General features: G+C 44.9%; 1 protein-coding gene across 1 annotated transcript in view; it reads left to right on the forward strand.

Moving 5' to 3' along the window:
- Positions 1 to 19,697, forward strand: part of TARSL2 (threonyl-tRNA synthetase-like 2) — a 44,792-nt gene extending 25,095 nt beyond the window's left edge. The window contains exons 14-20 of the mRNA XM_010843398.1: positions 6,983 to 7,120; positions 9,086 to 9,163; positions 9,243 to 9,343; positions 14,809 to 14,913; positions 17,057 to 17,129; positions 17,746 to 17,860; positions 19,192 to 19,697. Of these exons, the coding sequence (XP_010841700.1) occupies positions 6,983 to 7,120; positions 9,086 to 9,163; positions 9,243 to 9,343; positions 14,809 to 14,913; positions 17,057 to 17,129; positions 17,746 to 17,860; positions 19,192 to 19,340 (759 nt within the window). The 3' untranslated portion in view covers positions 19,341 to 19,697. The remainder of the gene's footprint in view (positions 1 to 6,982; positions 7,121 to 9,085; positions 9,164 to 9,242; positions 9,344 to 14,808; positions 14,914 to 17,056; positions 17,130 to 17,745; positions 17,861 to 19,191) is intronic.
- The last annotated feature ends 2,165 nt before the right edge of the window (positions 19,698 to 21,862 follow it).

Raw genomic sequence — 21,862 nt, forward strand, 5'->3', positions numbered from 1 at the left:
GCGGTGAACACTGGGGTGCATGTATCTTTTCAAATTAGAGTTTTCATCTTCTGGATATATGTCCAGGAGTGGAATTGCTAGATCATATGACAACTCTATTTTTAGACTTCTAAGGATGCTCCATACTGTTCTTCATAGTGACTGTGCCAATTTATATTCCAGCACCAGTGTAGGAGGGTTCCCTTTTATCCATACACTCTCCAGCATTTATTATAGACATTTTGATGATGGCCATTCTGACTAGTATGAGTGATACTTCATTGCAGTTTTCATTTGCATTTCTCTAATAATTATTGATGTTGAGCATCTTTTCATGTGCCTGTTGGCCATTTTTACATCTTCTTTGGAGAAATGTCTGTTTAGGTCTTCTGCCCATTTTTTGATTGGGTTGTTTGTTTTTCTTGACCTGAAGTCTATTTTTTTTTCTTTTAAGCTTCTTCCAACTTTAATATTAATTATTAAGTAACATTATTTTAAGGGTATTGGTGAAATGTTGGATGTGTTTGTTTTTCAGTTTTGCCTGGAAGTTAGAATTTACTTTTTCAGGTTTTTATCTAAATTCAAATTCAAATTGCCATGCAAAGGGCCACTATTAAACGGTTTGACCTAATAGACAGTTATAGACCCCTCCAATCAATAACAATGGAGTACACATTCTTTGAAAGTGCCCACGGGACATTTTCCAAGATAGACCATATTCTGGGCCATAAAATGAGTCTCAATAAATTTAAAGGGATTCATTTCATGCAGAATATGTTCTCTGGGGCTTCCCTGGTGGCTAAGTGGTAAAGAATCTGCATGCCAATGCAGGAGACATGGGTTTGATCCCTGGTCTGAGAACTAAGATCCCACATGCTGTAGGCAGCTAACGTTGTGTGCCACAGCTAGAGCTTGTGCTCTGAAGTTTGTAAGCCCCAACTACTGAGTCCATACACCCTAGAGCCCATGCTCCACGAGAGAAGTGACTGAAATGAGAAGCCCATGCACTGCAACTAGAGAGTGGGCCCTGCTCACCACTAGGGAAAAAGCCTGTGCAGCGATGAAGACCCAGCACAGGCAAAAAAAAAAAAAAAATTTAATAAATAAATTGTTTTTTTTAAAGTTCTCTGGCTGCTTTGAAATTGAGGTAGAACTCAATAACAGAAAACTATCTGGAAAATCCCCAAGTATTTGGAAAGTGAGTCATACACTTCGAAATAACCATTTGTCAAATAGGAAATCAAAGGGAAATTAGAAAATATTGTACACTAACTTGTGCACAACATGAGTTTGAACTGCCCCTGTCTATTTCTACACAGAAGTTTTTATGAATACATACAACACTGCTCCGTGAGTCACAGTTAGCTAAATCTGCAGGTGTGCAACTGCAAACCGAGAGCCAACTATACAGTTATGCATGGGTTTTTCATTGTGTGAGGGGCCAGGACTCCTAACCCCAGCTGTGTTCCAGGGTCAGCTCTATACCAAATGAAATGTAAAAGAAACACAATATATCAGGATTTTTGGGATGCCATTAAAATGGTACTTTAGAGGAACACCCACATTAGAAAAGAAGAATGTTTTCAAAGAGATAGCCTCAACTTCTACTTAATAGACTAGCGAAAGGAGAGCAAATTACATTAGAGATGAGCAGAAAAAAGAAAATAATAGCACAAAAAAAACCAGTGAAATAGAAAAAAGAAAAACAATATGCAATATCAACCCAGAGGCTGGGTCTCCTGGATCAATAAAGTTCATAAACCTTTAGTTTTGTCAGAGAGAAAACTAATTAAGAATATCAAGCCTGGAAAATTCCCTGGCAGTCTAGTGGTTAGATCTCCATGCTCTTATTGCCTGGGGCCTGGGTTTGATCCCTGGTTGGGGAACCAGGATCCCACAGTCAACAATGTATAGCAAAAACAGAAGAAAAAAACTTATGACTCAGAGATGTGACATTCCTGCAGATTCCACAGATATTGAAAGGATAATAAGGTAATAGAATGAACGTGCTTACACCAGTAGATTTGACAAATTAAATTAAATGAACAAATTCTTTGAAAAACACAAGCTACCAAATTTTACTCAGGAAGAGATAGATTATCTGGGAAGTCCTTTGTTTATGAAAGAAGTTGAGTTGGTAGTTAGCAACCCTTCCACAAAGGAAACTCCAGGCCCAGAAGGAATCACTAGGGAATTCTACCAAACACTTAGGGAAGGAGTCATGCCAAATTCTGCTCATTCCTGGCAGGCATTAACGGGGACCCCTACACCCACCCTGTAATGTCAGTGGAGACTAAGTGGCGCCTGGACTTCTTCACCTGGCAGTCACACGTTGCCTCCTCCACTGCCTGCTTGACTGGGGAGATGAGACTCCCGCCAGAACTTCTCAGTGATGAGGCCGCACCCTGGGGTCAGTAGAAGCCACATGAGGAGTGGCACCAGGACACTCCGGCCACTCCTAACCAGAGGGTCATTGGAGAAGCCTACCAGGGTGTAGAACTCCTGCAGTCACCCAGCAGTAACAGGGAGCCCCTGCCCTCCTCACAGTCCCCAGTGGAAAACCCTGACATGTGCTCCCACTCTGCCAGGCCGTCATCCCTCCCTGTTGGAGCAGAGTCCATGGAAGACAGTGAAAATAGGTCATTTAAATAAAATCCGAAGTCTTATAATAGCCAAAATGCCCAGATTTCAGAAAGCAGTCATCATGTCAAGAAGAAGAAAAATCTCAACTTGGATGAAAAAAGGTAGTGTAGGCACCCTGCTGTGGAGATAATAGGATTGTTCGAATTATCTGATGAGGCCACCATAAAAATGCTTCAATAAACAATTACAAACACACTTGGAACAAATGCAAAATTAAAAAAATCTCAGAAAAATATAAAGAAGAACCAAATGGAGATTTTAGAACTGAAAAGTGTAATAACCAAAATGAAATATTCAGTGGATGGATTCATGAGAAGAATGGAGGGGACAGAGAAAAGAATCAGTGAACCTGAAGACACCAATAGAATTGACACCAGCTGAAAAAACAGAAAAGAGACTGAGAGAAAAATGAACAGACCCTCAGAGACCGGTGGGACTATAACAAATGCCTAATATATATGTCACCTCCCTGATGGCGCAGATGGTAAAAGCGTTTGCCTACAATGCGGGAGACATACATATGTCACCAGAGTTCTGGAAAAATAGAGTAGGGTGGAAGTGAAGAAGTACTCAAAGAGGTAATGGCTGAAAACTGGCCAAATTTAGCAAATGCCATAAGCTTACAGATTCAAGTAGCTGAGAAAGTTCAAGCAGGATAAACCCAAACCAGGTGGCGCAGTGATAAAGAACCCACCTGCCAATGCAGTAGACATGGATTCCATCCCTGGGTCAGGAAGATCCCCTGGAGAAGAAAATGGCTACGCACTCCAGTATTCTTGCCTGGGAAATCCCATGGACAGAGGAGGAGCCTGGCAGGCTACAGTCCGTGTGGTCACCAAAGATCAGACACGACTTAGTGACTAAACAACAACAAAGAAACAGTAGATACATTAGAGCCAAACTTACGAAAACTGTAAAGAAAAAAATGAAAACAGAAAGAAGTGATACCTTCAAGAAAAAAATTAAAAATGAAATAACAGCAGATTTCTCAGCAAAATGAAATATAACCTACTGTATAGCGTGGGGCACTCAATGCTCTGTGGTGGCAAAGAGGGAATATATGTATACATGTTACTGAATCACTTTGCTGTAGAGCAGAAACTAACACAACACTGTAAAGCAGCTATATTCCAATAAAAATTTAAAAAACAAAATTCAGAGGCCGGAAGGAAGAGTCACAGCATTTTCCAAATGCTGATATAACTGTTAAACCAGAATTCTATATCCCCCCCCCAAATCTTTCAGTATGAAGGTGAAATCAAGACATTAGATCTACCTTAAAAAATTGCTACAGGAATTTCTCTAAAGAGAAAAGAAATTATAAAAGTCTCAGAACATTCTGAAGGAAGAAAGAACTATAAAAATGAAACATGTTAAGTACAATTTGTTGCTGTTGTTTAGTTGCTTAGTTGTGTCCGACTCGTTTGCAACTTGCATGGACTGTAGCCGACCAGGCGCCTCTGTCCATGGGATTTCCCAGGCGAGAATATTGGAATGGGTTCCTTCTCTAGAGGATCTTTCTGGACCAGGAATTGAACTCACGTCTCCTGCATTGGCGGAGAAGGCAATGGCACCCCACTCCAGCACTCTTGCCTGGAAAATCCCATGAACGAAGGAGCCTGGTGGGCTGCAGTCCATGGGGTCTCGAAGAGTCAGACATGACTGAGCGACTTCCCTTTCACTTTTCACTTTCATGCATTGGAGAAGGAAATGGCAACCCACTCCAGTGTTCTTGCCTGGAGAATCCCGGGGATGGTGGAGCCTGGTGGGCTGCCGTCTATGGGGTCGCACAGAGTTGGACATGACTGAAGCGACTTAGCAGCAGCTCCTGCATTGGCAGGCAGATTTCTTTACTGCTGAGCCACCAGGGAAGCTCAGTTAACTACAATAAATATTGTGTTTCCTTTTTCTTTTGAGTTTTCTGTGTTATATCTGATGATTAAAGCAAAAATTATATCATCATTGGGGACACTGAGTAAATGGCTCAAGGATCCCTGTCTTATTTCTTGAAATGGCATGTGAACCTCAAAATAAAAAGTTTAACTTTAAAAAATGGGCAAAAAGATGTGACCTTTCAGTTTATCTAAGAATATGTACAAGAGAAGATACACATCTAAGGAACTAAGTGGATGGCAAAGAAGCATGTGAATGAAGTGTTAAGGATCATCGGTTATTGAGGAAATGGAGATTGATGCCCTATGAGCTGTCTCTGTGCCTACAGAATGGCTGACATTTCAGAGACAGACTCTGACATGTGTTGAGTGTGATGAGGCACTAGATCTCCCTCACCCTCCAGTTGGGGAGGTTGAAGATGGTACAGTTCCTCTAAGAAATAGTTTGGCAGTTTCTTAAAGTGAAACACGCACCTACCATATGCCCCAGCCATCTTACTCCTTTTCTTTTCCCAAGAGAAAAACAAAGCACATGTCCATACAAAGACCTGTACACACGTGTTCAGAGCAGCTTTATTTGAAGTCATCGAAATGTAGAAACAGCCCACTGACTGCTGAGTGTGTAAATGAACAGTGGTGCATCCACAGAGTGAACAGCTGCTCAGCAGGAAAAAGAGTGATCTGCTACTGACACTGCAGCATGGATGGATCTTGAAATAATCATTTACTGTTAGTTTCAGTCTCTCAGTCGTGTCCAACTCTTTGTGACCCCATGGACTCTAGCACACCAGGCTCCTCTGTCGATGGAATTTCTCCAGGTAAGAACACTGGAGTGAGTTGCCATTTCCTTCTCCAGGGGATCTTCCTGAGGGATCAAACCATGTCTCTTGTGTCTGCTGCATTGGCAGGCAGATTCTTTACCACTAGTGCCACCTGGGAAGCCCTTGAAATAATTAAATGCTATGTGTTCGAAGTCACTTCAGTCATGTCCGACTCTGCGACCCCATGGACTGTAGCCCACCAGTCTCCTCTGTCCATGGGATTCTCCAGGCAAGAATACTGGAGTAGGTTGTCATTTCCTTCTCCAGGGGATCATCCAAACCCAGAGATCATACCACATCTCTTCTGTATCCTGCATTGGCAGGCAGCTTCTTTACCACTAGCATCACCTGGGAAGCACTGAGTGTAAAAACTGAAAGAAAATAGCATGGACATGTGGTTCCACTGATGAAAATCTGCAAACCTAATCCACAGTGACAGGACAGAAGCAGACCCTTGCTGGTACTCTTTGTCTGCATCTATGTTTTTGCTGCCCCATCTCGCTCACACCTAGTGCTCGTCTTCCTCCTCTTTTGGCCTCTCAGCTCAGCCCTGCTTTCCTCACCCTGCGCTCACTCTCTGTCTTCAGTCCCTCTGCTAACCTCAGCTGTGTGTCTCAGCTGTCCCTGTGAGCTCCAGACCCCAGCCCTCCAGGGGACGTGTCTGCTTGGCCATCACATGCACCCTCACGTAGGCCAGGTCCAGTGCCAGCCCTTTTTCTGCCTCTCTCCCCACGTCTTCACTTCTCCTTTCAGCGACACACTAGCACCCTCCCATGGCCCCGGCCAGGAACCCAGGCCGGGTTTTCAAGTCTCATGTCCAGTTTATCACAAGCCCTGTCAATCGCTCTTCCTAAGCATGTTATTCCTGAATAATTTCATTCATTCCTCATTTCCCTGCATCCGGCACAGTGCTGACTTCGCAGGCAATCACTGTCTGTTAGTGAACAAGGACAGGTGTCCTGCAGATACAGCCCACCCCTGTTTCGGTCACTTGTTTCCAGCACCAGCCTCCTGCTCCTGAAGGATCCCAGCAACTCCCAGATGGGCTGCTCTTCTCATCTTGCTGGTCAGTTTCCCAGAGTCAAACAACCATGGTGAGCTGTGTTGTTCCTTTGCACCACTTCTCACTGCTTGCTGGCTCAAAAGTGCAGCCTTCAGCCTGGCTCTGGAAGCGCTGGGTTTCCTCCAGCCCTGGCCTGCCTCTGTTCTGTGTACTCCCTCTCTGCCTTCTGCCCGGTCACAGGCAGCTCCCACGGCTGGCCCGCCCTCACCCACTCCTCTGTCCTCTGGGCCTTCACCCTCCGTGTTCCCTGTGCTCAAGAGGGTTCCCGCCCTGACTCTCACCTCTCCTCTGGGTGCAGCTTGGCCATCACATCCTCCGGCCAGCTGCTTTTCCTCCTGGGTGTCATGTGCACGGAGAGGCACCCTCACCTATGTCTTTGCCCAGTCCTATGCTGGACCAGCAGCCTGGAGGTACATATGGGCATCTGGCAGGTGTCCTGTGAATATTCTGGTGAGAAAAAGACAACAAGGCGAACAGTGCCATGGACTGTCCTCCACAGTAAAAGTGCACTTTATTTCTAGCTGACAGGAAGAATTTTTTTAATGCTGTAAATGGATTTAATTTCTCATTTGCTCTAATTTCAGCTTGAAGAGGAGATAAAAGGGTGTTTGCAGTTTCTGCAGTCTGTTTACTCAACGTTTGGCTTCTCCTTTCAATTAAATTTGTCAACAAGACCTGAAAACTTCCTGGGAAAGATTGAGTTATGGGATGAAGCTGAAAAGGTAGGGAGAAGCAAAGTGTTACCTTTCATTTTACCTTTCATGAAGTTGTGATGCTTTGCGGTGGAAATTAAAGACTGGGAAGTTTGGGATAAATGTGCTAATTGTAGAACACAGTTAATCCAGTTTTCTTCAAACACCGATAAGAACGATACCTAACATTTGTTTCACGCTTTAGTTTATATCAGGTTTCTGTTTGTAGTCTTTTCAGTGCTGCTTCCTAATAACCAATTTCATAAGTTTTTCAAGAAATCCTCTGGCTCATTTTTTAGCAGCTCTGGTCAGACCCCTGCCTGTGGGACCAATGTAGGTCCCTCAGCTCTTCAGAGCCAGATTAACCCCAGCCTTTCTCTGTCCTACTTTACAGAGTAATGAGTCATTAAGAGCACTCCAGCCCCCCACACACACCACAAGCAGACAACTGTTTCCGGAGCCCAGAGAGTACTGCAGTCTGGACCCCAGCGCTCCTGGGAGCCAGAGGTGTGGCGAATGTGGGACAGGACAGATAGACGGCAGGGAGAAGGGGTGCTGGGCAGGGTATATGGCCAGGCCTAGGAGCAGTGGTTCCAGCCCTGGCCCGACATTGCATAAACCTGAAGCTTTCTGACCCGCAGCCTCTCCAGCTGGGCCTCCCAATCCCTGTGTCCTCAGAGGTTTCTGCTGTATGCTCTTAGCCCAAACCTGGCTTTAAAAAATTTTTTTAATTCCCTGAAACTCCTCCCCTCCCTCAGCTGCTGTAGCTGGGCCTCACTTTGTCTGAGAACATGCACCAGAGTCCCTTCAGAAACGCTCCATCCCCAGAGTCACCTCCTCAGGGCGCTCCACCCCCAGGGTCACCCCTTCAGGGTTCTTCATCCCAAGGGTCATCTCCTCAGGGCACTCCACCCCCAGGGTCACCCCCTTGGGCCCCTCCACCCCTGGAGTCACCCCTTCGGGGCCCTCCACCCCTGGTGTCACCCCCTTGGGGCCCTCCACCCCCAGGGTCAGGGCGCTCCACCCGCAGGGTCACCCCCTCGGGGCCCTCCACTCCCAGGGTCATCCCCTCGGGGCCCTCCACCCCAGGGGTCACCCCACCCCTGGCGTCACCCCCTCGGGGCCCTCCACCCCCAGGGTCAGGGCACTCCACCCCCACAGTTACCCCCTCGGGGTGCTCCACCCCCAGGGTCAGCCCCTCGGGGCACTCCACCCCCCCGGTGTCACCCCCTAGGGGCGCTCCACCCCCGGCATCACCATTCGGGTCCCAGTGCTTGGGGGCAGTGACAGGAGTCTGGCTGCTGCTCTGACGGAAGCCTGGCTGCCGACCAGAGAAGCTGCCTTCATGGGGCAGGAGTGTGCGGAAGACCCAGCGTGCCCTGAGCCTGCTGCCGGGTGCACGCCCGGCCCCGCCAGCAGCACGGCTGTCTCCACTGCCTGCTTGTCGGAAGGGTAGCGTGCAGCTCAGTCTGCAGACCATGGAGGGCCTCCCTCTTCCACACCCCATGGGCCACCAGGGGTGCTGCCCACCAGCCGCAGGCACAGAGATGGGGGAGAGCAAAAGAGGGTGCACAACCTGCCCCCACCTCAGGTCTTACACCTGCACACGGAGTGCATGAGGGGCAGGGCAGAGCCTGCTTGCCCTTCACCATGCAGGGTCCCTCCTGAGGGGCTGGGAGTGTGAGGTCGGGGGGCTGCAGGGCCAGATAAGCCCAAGTTCACCCCCACCTCTCACTGGGATTCACTGGACATGTCAGTGAGTGATCCTTTCTCCTCCAGTTAAAGTGTCTGTTTCCTGAGAGCAGGCACCATCTTAGTCATCTTCCTGTGTCCTCACCCAGAGTTTACTGACTGTGAGAGGCTCAGTAAGAACAAGTGGAACTAACATGGAATGTAGTGAAGATTGACACTGACTTACTATTTTGAGCTATAGGACAAAAAGAAAATGTACAATGAAGTGGAAGTTATTAATGTTCTCTTCTTATTAAAAAATAGCAACTACAGAATAGCTTGATGGAATTTGGGAAACCATGGAAGATAAACCCTGGAGAAGGAGCATTTTATGGTCCTAAAGTAAGTAGGCAATATGCCTCAAAAAGAGTAAAACTGGAAAGTAAAAACTGTGTTTAAGCAAACGTCTTTGAATTTACAGATTGATTTAGAAATCAAGGATGCTCTTGGCAGATACCATCAATGTGCTACAATCCAGCTGGACTTTCAACTGCCTATAAGATTTAACCTTACATATGTGAGGTAAGTGACTGTGATGAATAAGTCAGGACTGATGTCTTAAATACTGTCACTCACACCTTAGCAACGTAAGAACAAGCATCAGTGAATGTCTGTCTGTGTACAGTGCACTCAGTATTTGTTCAGCTGCTGCTTATCTTGCTGGAGGTCAGCCTTAGTTTCCTCAAGCCCTGGTCAGTGGGATGGTGAAGATTAGAAACAGGTACAGAAACACACCCCAGACGGTGACATCTCCCTGAGGTGGAGAAGGGGGCTTTGTACAGGCTGATCCTGGATCTGTGTCTCCAGGACAAGGTGGTTGCCCAGGAGAGCAGACAGAAAAGGCTGTTTCATCACTGCAAACAAGCAACTTTAAAATTTTTTTCTCAATATAAAGTCAACTTTGTGTATATGTGTGTGTGTGTGTCTCTGTGTATCTGTGTGTATGTGTATAGTTGTATAAGTTTTATCATTGTGTGGAGCAATGCCCACCACCCCGATTGTGATCCATCAGACCAGCACACTCCTGTTCCTCTGTGGTCTCACCATCCCCTCCAGCCCCCAGCAGCCACTGGCCTGCTCTTTTTCACTTACCAGAAGGTCACACACATGGGGTCATGCTGTATGTCACCTTTGAGGGCGGCATTTCCTGTCAAGGGTGTGCGTGGCAGCAAGGTGACTTGTCACCAGTGATGTTAACCTCCATTGCTCAGGTAAAATAGAATTTGCCAAGTCTCTCCACTGCAAAGTTACTCTTACTCCCTTTCCCTAATCTGTTCAGAATTGTGACTTTCCTGGTGATGCATATGCTGAGTGATTTTGGACTGCATCCCATATATTGTTAATATTATACTATGAGATGGCGGTTTTGTTTCTTTTTTCTATAGCAATTTTTTAATTGATTTATTTTGGCTGTTCTGGGTCTTCATTGCCGTGCCAGCTTTCCTGTAGTTGCAGCAAGCGAAGGCTACTCTCCGTCATGGTGCATGTGCTTCTCATTGTGATGGCCTCTCTTGTTGTGGAACACAGGCTCTAGGGTGTGTGGGCTTCAGTAGTTGCAGCTCCCCAGGCTCTAGAGCACAGGCTCAGTAGTTGTGGTTCATGGGCTTAGTTGCTCCGTGGCATGTGGGATCTTCCCAAACCAGGAATCAAACCCGTGTCTCCTGCCTTGGCAGGCAGATTCTTCACCACTGAGCTGCCAGGGAAGCCCTGGGTTTCGTTTCAGTCCTAAGCAGATTATTGATTTTTTAGCAGTTATTGTGCCTGGGCAGGTTCAGGCTGTAATTTCCAGCCTGCCTTCTGTGGCTGTGGTGTCAGCTTAGTTCGCCAGGCCTATGTACTATGTACTCAGCCCTCTGTATCCATATCCAACACCTGCAGGGGCCCGTGGTACCCATCGATGCATAGGAAGGACTCGAGCATTCCTGGATCTCAGCATCGGTGGGGCCTCCTGTCCTGTGTGCTCCACCGCAGGTCCAGGTCCCACAGCTCGGTTCTCGAGGTTTCTGTGTGCTGTTGGGTCAGGTCCCTATACACACGGTGAGTGGTGAGGCTGGGCAGCTCTCCCATGCCCCCTGCTGTCTGATTTTCCTGAAATCCTTTCTGCAGTCCGTGGCCAGAAGGCTGGGCTTTAGCTTCCCTGCCCCTCATGCTCTTCCCAGACTCTCTATCACAGAGATCTATCACCATGCATTAGGGGGCCAGAGTGAGTGCAGGGACTCACCCCGTGCACCTGGGCTCAAGGCTGTCTGATCAAACAGAAGGGTCCCTGCCTCAGAGCTTTAGGTGCCTGTTTATTCTCTGTGTACCATGGGAATACTGGGGGCTGGAGGAAGAGAGCAGGAAAAATAAGCAGAAGGAAACCCCAGGACCCCCCACTCCACTCTTTCTGAGACTTAGTGGTTTTTTTTTGGCTCCTGGCCAGAAAGCAAGGATTTCTCCCAAAGCTTTCCCTGTCTGCACCTGGTATGTATTCTTGGTTGTGGACTGTCTTTATGTCCAGGCCTTACAAAAGGGAAGACAAAATTACAAGAACCTAAGTGCTGGTTTGGTGGCACTGGAGAGTTGGGTCTTCTTGGGCATAACTCAGTTCTCCCAGCCCTTTCGTTCTCTCCTGGGTCCATGTCTGTGTCCAATGAGAGTGCTGGGTGTGTCGTGCTTACTTCATTCCACCTGGAGCCAGCTTGTTTTCAAAGACATTCCCCTGACTTGAATTAGACAAAATCACAACATCCTTTCTTTAAATGCTCCTCTTCTCACCATGTCCAATTTTAGATGCAGTGTTGATTAGACAATGTGTTGAGATCTCTTTCATTCAAAAGTTACTAAGGCAAGAAAGGAAAAATTATTGGCATATTTTAAATCTAATAATTTTTATTAGACTATTTTCCTGATAAGATTCTTATAATAAATGAACAACCACCAGTTCCCCAGAGCGTATGATATTATGGGTTGATCTCAGTTTGTGTTCAACCAACAGTAATTTCATTTTGGATTCCCTGTGTTGTGTTTTAATTAATAGTTATAGAACTACACTCAGAGTTAAGTCCTGGGAGAAAGTAAAGAGCTGAAGGAATGCTTGCAGTGTTCATATGGAGTTACACCAGGACATGAGAAGAGTAAAAATTATCTGAGTGTAAAGGGGAAAGCACAGAAACTTCAAGAATAAATTTGGACATTTGGAAAAGATTGTGTCTGGAGTTTATATTTTCAAAACCATCTTTCCCCAATAACCTACTATTAATAAAATTAGGAGTAGGGAGTTTTATTTATGCTGAAATGGCCCAACTAGTTTAACAAAAGTTGAATACTACTGGCCATCTAAAGGGGATGTGGAGAAGAAGCAGATCAGGCAAGCCAGCATCCATCCATCCATCCACCCATCTATCCATCCATCCGTCCATCATCCTAGGTGTGTGGATGACAGGGACTGGAGAGCGTAAGTGGAAGCAGTGGTCTGTAGACCAGGTAAGAGATGACAGTTATAACAAGGTGGCTGTAATAGTAGAAATGAGAAAAGTAGAGGTATACAGGATTTATTTTGGAGGCCAAACCCGTGTGATCTGTTGTGGCTTAAATATGAGGAGAGAAGAATGGAGGAGCAATGAAGTCATTATCTTGATCAAGTTTTCTACCCAAGAAAGCAAGGTTTAACATGAAAAGGCATATTGCCAACCATTACCTTCAATAGTGCTGAAAGGCACTGGGTAAAATGTAATTCATTCCAGTGAGAGGAAAGGAAATAAATTTTCCTATTACTGTAAAAAAAAACCTATTTAGAAAACAATGATAACATATTGACTTATTTGAGAATAAGGCAAATAGCCTGTTTGTACTTTTACTCACAGTTGTGCTGGGATATGTAGACACATTGAAAAAAGAGACAAATCATCACTATATATAGATGCTAAGATGTCAAGAAATCCAACAGGATCAGATGGAGGGAAAATTAAAACTGATAATAGAGTTAAGTAGGGTACCTAGCAATAAGGTCAATGCAAACATCAGTTTGCTTTCATATACATATTAAAAACAACCCACTGGGAAATGCAATGAAAAACAAGTTTCAGAAAGAACAACAACAAAAACCAAGCAAATGTCTAGGAATACATATAACTATAAATATATAATATATATATGAAGTATATACTATAAAACTTAATTAAAGGCCAAAAAGTTACTTAAATGAAGATTCATACACATTATTGGAATGGGAAGAATAATATTGTGAAGATACTGATTCTCTTCAAGGGTGTCTTTGAATCTAACGTAATTTCAGCTGAATCCACTGGGATTATTTGGGGGAACTTGACATTGATTTTAATGTTTACCTGAAAGTGTGCCTATGTAAGCATAGTTTAGGTCATTATTTGCCCTTCTTAAGGCTAGACCCAGTTTTAGTTCTTTTAAAATAAATGACAGGACAGCAATTTCTGGTACCCAGAGGCCTGTGAAAGGATTGTGTGGCTTCTCTTTCATTCCCTCCACAAAACAACATTATACGACATCCAGAAATATCCACACTGGTTCCAGGTTGTGGAGTGAATCATTTCTTCACGTATCTGAGCAGGACTGACCTGGGCCCCCTACCCCACCCGGAAGTCCTCTTAGCTCTGAAAGAGGACATGGCCTGCAGTCAGTCTGCCATGACCCGCAGCAGAGGTGACTGGCAGGGATGAGATCCAGACTCATCTGAAGTGAGTTCAGTGAATGACTCTCTGTTTTTGTTTGCTTGTGCGTACATGAGTTTTAGTAGTAACTATCTGGTATAACCCTATAGATAAAAATTCCTCCTAAGAAGTTTGTAAGCATTGCAAAGACATTTATCTTCCTGGGAAGAGTGTACACAGATCTTGAAGTGAGTTACTACATTATAGTTAACAGTCATAATTTGCTTTTTACATCTTTTTTGAAAGAGGGGAGAGAATCCTCCAATGTAAGGAGCATGTCATGAAGGTTTCAGGTCTGTAAAGGGAATTAGACCAGGAACATTTTGAAATGTAATGTGGGGGCATAGCATTTACAGGGTGGCACGGCAGTGTTCACAGTGGGTGGTGTCAGGAGTGGGCAGGTTTGGACCATACAAGGTGGATTGTGAGCTGATGTTTGCTGATCCTGAGAAAGGGTTATATGTGAGTTCATTATACAATGCTCTGTAGTTTTGTATATGTTCTCAATATTCTCTAATAACTAATGACTGCTGCTGCTGCTAAGTCGCTTCAGTTGTGTCCGACTCTGTGTGACCCCATAGATGGCAGCCCACCAGACTCCCATGTCCCTGGGATTCTCCAGGCAAGAATACTGGAGTGGGTTGCCATTTCCTTCTCCAATGCATGAAAGTGAAAAGTGAAAGTGAAGTTGCTCAGTTGTTCCCGACTCTTAGCGACCCCATGGACTGGAGCCTACCAGGCTCCTCTGTCCATGGGATTTTCCAGGCAAGAGTACTGGAGTGGGGTGCCATTGCCTTCTCCAAGGTTGGTAAATTTTTTGCCAGCCACAGTGGTCATACCATTAACCCAAATTAATAGAATACCAATGTATTCTAACAGAATACAGAAACATTTTATTTTTTCAATGTCTTTGGTAATTTTTCAATAAATTACTGGTGGAGTAAGCCATAGTTCAAAATAACATTAATTTTAAAATGTAATTTGTTAGAGTGCCTCTTGGTATGGGGTAAACTGGTAACTTAGATTAAAGCTGGTGTTTAAAATAATCAGTAGACTTGTGATAGAAATAGTGATCTAATATTACCTTGCTTTTTCCTAGATGATATATTTCATTTCCCTTTGGTTTATTAAATATACTATAATTTGAAAGAAAAAAACCCTTTATTTCTAATTAATGCATGGCACATTTATGTTTAAAGATAGTTCATGAGGAATCTTGTTTTACCTAGTTTGGAAAAATAACTTTTAAATATAAGGTAAGAAGATAAAGTTATTCCTGAGTCTGAAGAGAACATTACATGTGCAATTTTAATTTTTCAGTAAGGATGGGGACGATAAGAAGAACCCTGTGATCATTCACCAAGCCATTTTGGGGTCAGTGGAAAGAATGATAGCCATTCTCTCTGAAAACTATGGGGGAAAATGGTGAGTGATGTGGGAAAGCTACATGTTTCTTGTTCTTTAAAGTCATGTCTAAAGATAAAATTAATATGAAAAAAAATGATGGCTCCTACCTTATAATTAGCAAGTGTCCAAACAGCAAATAAAAAATTCTTGTGGCATCTGCCAGACCAGGAAACAAAACAAAGAAAACAAAGGCAGAATGGCATAACCCTGTCATTTACTTTTTTGGGAACTTGGTGAAATGAGAAAGTAGCCTTTTCACGTGTATGTCTAACCTTCAAAGATCTGGTCTCTGGAATGCATGTGGGCCACACTCCAGGGCACGCCCCCACCCCCATCCCCACCCCACCCCCAGCTGGCTGTCATGCTCTCCTTTCTTCCACTCACAGCCCTGTGACCACTGACTTGAGAGGAGATATGTGGACCTGGGTCACACGTGGCCCCAAAGTCAGAGGCCGTCTGCAGTGGCAGCCCCACCTGGGGATGGAGGGGCAGGTGAACTCCCTGAGGGCAGCTTTGAGTGGTTCATCTGGTCACCTTCTGTGCCCCCAGGGAAGAATGGCTAGAGGTATGAGTTACACTGATGTGTGGGCTCTAGTTATTGCTTTGGCTGCAAGGTCAGACTTAGAGATAATTAGGCTAGAAAATGTAGATTTGATCGCTCAAAACGGTCCACAAGGATGGTGTTGCCTGAGTCTGTGTCTGTCTCCGAGATTTTATTTGTGATCGTAAAGAAACATACTGAGGTGTCACAGGGTGTCCAGGCCATTACAGGTACAGGTATAGATATGAAGGTGTGTGCCTCCTAAGCGTGAGTTAACTTGTTTGTATTTCTCTTCAGTTGATTCCGCTGTAAGTAGTTAGCACAGTGAGAGATGGTGGGTCTTTCACAGGAGCAGTAGGGCTAGGGGATCTGGAGATGGGTGGTGCACTTCCCCATGGAGCTGCCGTGCACACCCTCCACAGTTTACGCTGCAAGGTTTTGGACACCTGCTGAGTACTGGCAGAAGACCCTGAGATGTGTGTAGAGTGCGGCTTTCTGGGGCTGGTGGCTGGGTCTAGGGAGAGGGCAGAGCTCAGAAGGAAGCATTTACTGTATTTCTCTGTTTCATCATGTATATAATTAGATTTGTCACATGTATTATTTTGGTTTGTAATTTAAGAATAAGTATATAAAAATGTGCATTCACAGAATGCCATCCACAATAATCTCCATGCATTTCCCTACACCTTCAAACGAAATCCATGTGATGAAGAAAAAAGCAGCCATTTCCCACATCAAACATTGCTTATCCCCACCTTTCCATCTCGAAAAACATTTCATTCTGAAAATAACTGTAGAATCATATAAACAGAGGTCTAGCACACTTGTTATCAGTTTCCCCAGTGGTGACATCCTGTAGAACTACATACAGCATGACCAGGAAGTGACTCTGATACACTTACCAGCCTCGTTCAGATCTCACAATTGTGCACACAAGTGAATTTGTGTACCCGCTGGTCAGGGTATAGCACAGGTCCGTTACTTTCAAGGATCCCACACACCTCCTGCTCTACTCTGTCCCTATCCCCAGAAGCCACTAATCTGATCTCCACCTTCATAATTCTGTCATTTCCAGAGTCATACAGGCGTGGAATCTCAGTGCACAGCCGTCGAGACTGGCTTTTCCACTCCTTGGATGGAATTGCCTTGGGATCCATCCGAGGTGTCTCTAGCCCTAGTCCTCGGCCCCCTCTCACTTCTGTCAGTGTGTTTGTATGCGGTGACAGTTGAGCGCTCACTCGCTGAAGGGCACTGGGGCATTTGGTGCTCTGATACGGAACACTGCTATAAATTTTAGCGTGCAGGGCTAAACACATTCATGGAAACACGTTTCCACTTCCCTGGGGTGGATGCTCAGGAGAGCAGTTGCTGGGTCAGATGGCCAGTGATGTTTAGCTCTTTCACCTGGCTGCCAGCCTGTCTTCCCCACCCCTTCCAATCAGAAGGCCCCGTCTCCCCTTTTGTCTCCTTGACTGCTTTTCCATATAGTTTGCTTGACTTACACCCCTCTCTTCTGAACCTGCTCTCATGTGAAGTCTTATTTAAAAAAAGTCTTCGGTTAGTTTGTAATCATGTAATAAATGGTCATTTTGAAACATACATATTACTTACATTTTTCAGGCCTTTCTGGCTGTCTCCTCGTCAGGTGATGGTCATCCCTGTGGGGCCAACTTGTGAAAAATACGCACTTCAGGTAACATCAGAGATGTTTAAAGTACATAATCTTGGCATGTGGCCAGTGAATGTCATTGACTTGGAATGTTATTCATGCCTTTAAACATTGCGTAACTAATACATTTATTTACCGTCCCATGTTTTCAGGAACACCTGAGTCAAGTCTGTGTAGTTGTATAAGAGCTACTTTATATCTTGTTTTTGAGAAATTGGTGTTTTAAAACATCTCATAGTTATTCTTTTCCTTGCGGCTCTATTAGGGAAGAATACTTGTATTATCTGTTGCTGTGTAACTTGGCACCTTAGAGCAAAGAAACAGGCATGTATTATCTCACAGTTTCTGTGGGGCAGGATCTGAGCCATCATGGTTGGTGGGCTCTGGCCCAGGTGCGTGGTGAGGCCACAGCCCTTGGGACCTCAAAGGTCCCAGCTAGGGGAGTGGTCTCAGCCCTTTAAGCTCATCTCAGAACTTATGCGCCATCACTCCCTCTCCACTGTGGTCAAATGGACCAACCTGGAACCACACCAGGGTATGAATACTGGGCAGAGGGGATGCTGGGCTTATCTTGGAGGCTGCCTACCACACTACCCTACCCTATACAGAGTACTAATGAAAGTGTCTCATTGTCTTGTAGATATCCAGTGACTTCTTTGAGGAAGGATTCATGGCTGATGTTGACTTAGATCGTGGTTGTACACTAAATAACAAAATACAAAATGCACAGCTGGCTCAGTATAATTTTATTTTTGGTAATCTAAATTTATATATATTTTCCCAAATGCTTTTTTCCGCTTAAATTCCAAAAAAAAAAAAAACCTCACCAAAAAAGAAAGAATATGGTATAACTGCTTGATTATGACAAATAACTGTTGAATACTTAAACACAAAGAAAAGCCTGTGGTGTTCCTGGCTAGATACTCTGTAATTTTCTGGAAGAAGACTTAGGAAATTTCATGTGCATCCTGTGGTGTAGTATTACTAGAAATAATTAATATCTCAAACCAACAGTGGAAAAACTATGTAAATGATCTTATCAGTAGAATTATACTCCTCATGTTTCAGCCATGTGACAGGCCTAAAGTAATATCCTTTGCTTTTCTGGTTTATTAGAACTCGTTAGGATTCAAGTAATGAGTAGGGAAAGTTCCAAATTTAAGAAGATAAAAAGAAAAGAATTAAGTGAAAAAATAAAATGTCCCTGAAGAACAGGAGCAATTAGATGTCGAATCTAAAATTTTGACTGTAAGAGTATTTTAAAACCAAGGGAGATGGATATTGACATGCCTGTGGGCACAATGTGGTTATCTCCTTTTAAGTTGAAAGTTTCTGTAGAAGGCAAAATAAATATGCAGGGGGCGGTCCTGTGGGCAGTTTGTCATCAAAAGTGTTTATAATGGGTATTGGTGATGGTTCAGTCAGACTTCTTGTGGTGACAGAGACTTCACATTAGCTTAGACATGATGAAATGTATTGGGAGTCAGTGTCTCACGCTATGGAAGGTAGAATTCGATAACTGAACCATTAGAGAAGTAACTGGGACAGGAGGGAACTCCACCCTGACCAGGACCATTTCTTCCCATTTCTGTTCCCTTTTGGTCTGGTTCTTTATGCTTCCTTGACCTACTTTATTCCCCCCTCCTTGATGGCCAGTGTCTTCCTTCCAGGTGGCAAGACACATGACTGCAGAATTCTGCATCATCTCACAGTATGGGTTGCGAGAACAGACCTTTTACTTATATTCTAGAACATTCTGTCAGCTGGTTGACCTGTGTCTGGTGCCCACCCTAATTCATCAAGTGTGCCAGGTGGAGTTGGGGAGTTTGTAGGAGCTCTCTGCTCCTATTGGTACCCCACAAACACCACAGGTGTTCTCCAAAATAGACAACAGACCAATGGGATTAGAAGTCATTCCTTGTCTCCAGAAACTTACTCTCAGTGGATGACTCAATGGACATTAGATTGATATTTGGTGATTAGTGCTAAGAAGGAAACTCAATGCAACACAGGCCATGTGACTGCTGACTTAATATTTAGTAAAGTATTGATTTAAAATAGATTTATTTCCCTTTGTTTTCTACAGTGGTTGGAGAAAAGGAAGAGACAAATAATGCTGTAAATGTTCAAACAAGAGACAACAAAATTTATGGGGAGATCTCAGTAACTTCCACCATTGATAAATTGAAGAATCTCAAGCAGTCACGTACCCTGAATGCTGAGGAAGAATTCTGAAGTCCTTTCCCTGTGCTCAGTCTGTATAAGCTCATTTTGACCCCTGAGCTTGCATTTTCCCTAATTACTATTAGTACTTCTAAGAACTTGGGACCCACTGTCAGCTCTGCTGCTGGGCACAGTGAGAAGCGAGACAGGAACTGAGTGGTCGATACCCACAAAATCTGATTCACTCATGTGTCTACAGACAAAGGACAAGAGCAGGAAGTTTTCAATTTCCTAAATGTCTTGAGAAACTTAAATGGGAAAATATTCATCAAAAGAGGGAAACACTAGGAAATGAACAATATGAGATGTTACTGTTAAGACCTGTGATTTTCAAAAGATAAATCTCAAATAAAAGTCTGCAAAGCTTTTTGAATGGGGGAAAATCTTATTTAATAACATTATGTCTCAGGTATTTTTTTAACTAAAGTTTTACTAAAGTTCACACTGAAACTTTATTTTCAAAATCAGAATCAATTTGTTTCAGCTAACCTACAATCACAACAGAAGCTAGTACTGCTGCTGCTGCTGCTAAGTCGCTTCAGTCGTGTCCGACTCTGTGCGACCCCATAGACGGCAGCCCACCAGGCTCCCCCGTCACTGGGATTCTCCAGGCAAGAACACTGGAGTGGGTTGCCATTTCCTTCTCCAATGCATGAAAGTGAAGTGGCTCAGTTGTGTCCGACTCCTAGCGACTCCATGGACTGCAGCCTACCAGCTCCTCCGTCCATGGGATTTTCCAGGCAAGAGTACTGGAGTGGGGTGCCATTGCCTTCTCTGAAGCTAGTACTAAATACTGGATTACTAAAAAAGGATTCTAAAGTCAAAGAAATTCAGTGTTGTGTAATCTTTTGTAGTTTCCACTGTAGGATGAGTTGCTATTTTAATGCTTCTAAGTGACAACTGAACCTTTCTTATCTTTAGGAAAAAAAATTCAAAATGTATTACATAGTACCTATGGCTTCCCTCTATGGGGTCGCACAGAGTCGGACACGACTGATGCGACTTAGCAGCAGAATGGGTTTTTACCATAATAATTTGCTCCCCTACAATTAAATTGCTCTTTTGATGGGATCACATTCCACTTACACACTCAAATGGCTTTCTGATTTTAACTGAGAGGAATACCTTGCTTCCCAGAACCGTATTAAAATGGCTTTGTCAATAGTGAATTTAGCTTGCATTCCATCAGTCTTTATTTGCTATGTGCTCTGGAATTCGAAATAGATTTAAAACCTGCTTTCTTCTGTACACACTGGTCATTTAGCTTCCTGACGAGGTGGTGGACAGAACAGTCGACCATGAATGACAGCAAATTGAACTGTATGGGTCTACAATCCTGTGGGTGTTTTTCAATAGTAGGCTTCCCTGGTGGCTCAGCGGTAAAGAACCCACCTGGGACGCAGGAGATGTGGGTTGGATCCCTGGGTTGGGAAGATCCCCTGGAGAACGGCATGGCAACCCGCTCCAGTATTCTTGCTTGGGAAATCCCACGGACAGAGGAGCCTGGCAGCTACGGTTCGTGGGGTCGCAAAGAGTCGGACACGATTGAGCAACTAACACACTTTTTCAATAGTAAATACTAGAGTATACAGGATCCTACCCGCGACAGGTGGAAGAACCAGACTTGGAGGGCCTGCTCTAAGTTATATGTGAGTTTCCCCCTGCACCCCTCTCCCCGAGGTGGTTCAAGGGTCACACCTGTGCGATGCTAGAAGCTGCAGGTTGTGTAATGTAACTTTTTAAGTTACAACTTTTATTGAAGCCAAGAACTATTCGATAGATTTCTTTATTCACCAAATGTACTTGTGAGGGAAGGGGTGTGAGAGGACTACCCACCCGGACGGTCTTGTGGAGGATGGAGGCGAAGAGGGAGGCCTATGCGCGGCCCAGGACGAAGGATGCTGCGGCAGGAACACGTGTGGGTTGCCGTGTGGGCCTCAGGGGGCCGCGGCCTGCGAGCACCTCCCTTCCGGAGCTGGGCCTCCTCCAGATGGTCTGGGGGCCGGAGACGTGCGCCACCAGGCATTCTCTCTGTCCTCGAGGAGTGTCTTAGGGACTGGCTAGACTTCGGGGCGGGACGCTGGCCGGGCCCCGGGGTGGTGCGGAGTGGGGCCTCGGGTCCCCCGGGCACACCTGGAGTCCTTCCCGAGCAGTCTGGGCCGCATCTGTACACAAGCGCCTTTTCAGTCAGACTAACCGTAACTTCGTCAGATCTCTGCACGGTGCAGAGCGCACAGCAGCAGTTTTTGTTTGTCACTAAACGTACAGATCCAGTCACAGGTAAACAGTGGCCAACTTCCCAAACTTGCCAGCCTCTGCCCTCAATCCCTCAGGAAGGAGAAAGTGAAGTAAAAGTCGCTCAGTCTTGTCCGACTCTTTGCGACCCCACGGACAATACATGGAATTCTCCAGGCTAGAACACTGGAGTGGGTAGCCTGTCCCTTCTCCAGGGCATCTTCCTAACTCAGGGGTCGAACCCAGGTCTCCTGCATTGCGGGCAGATTCTTTACCAGCTGAGACACAAGGGAGAAAGG

This window comes from Bison bison, unplaced genomic scaffold (genome assembly GCF_000754665.1).
Source record: "Bison bison bison isolate TAMUID 2011002044 unplaced genomic scaffold, Bison_UMD1.0 scf7180017864181, whole genome shotgun sequence".
NCBI lineage: Eukaryota > Metazoa > Chordata > Mammalia > Artiodactyla > Bovidae > Bison > Bison bison.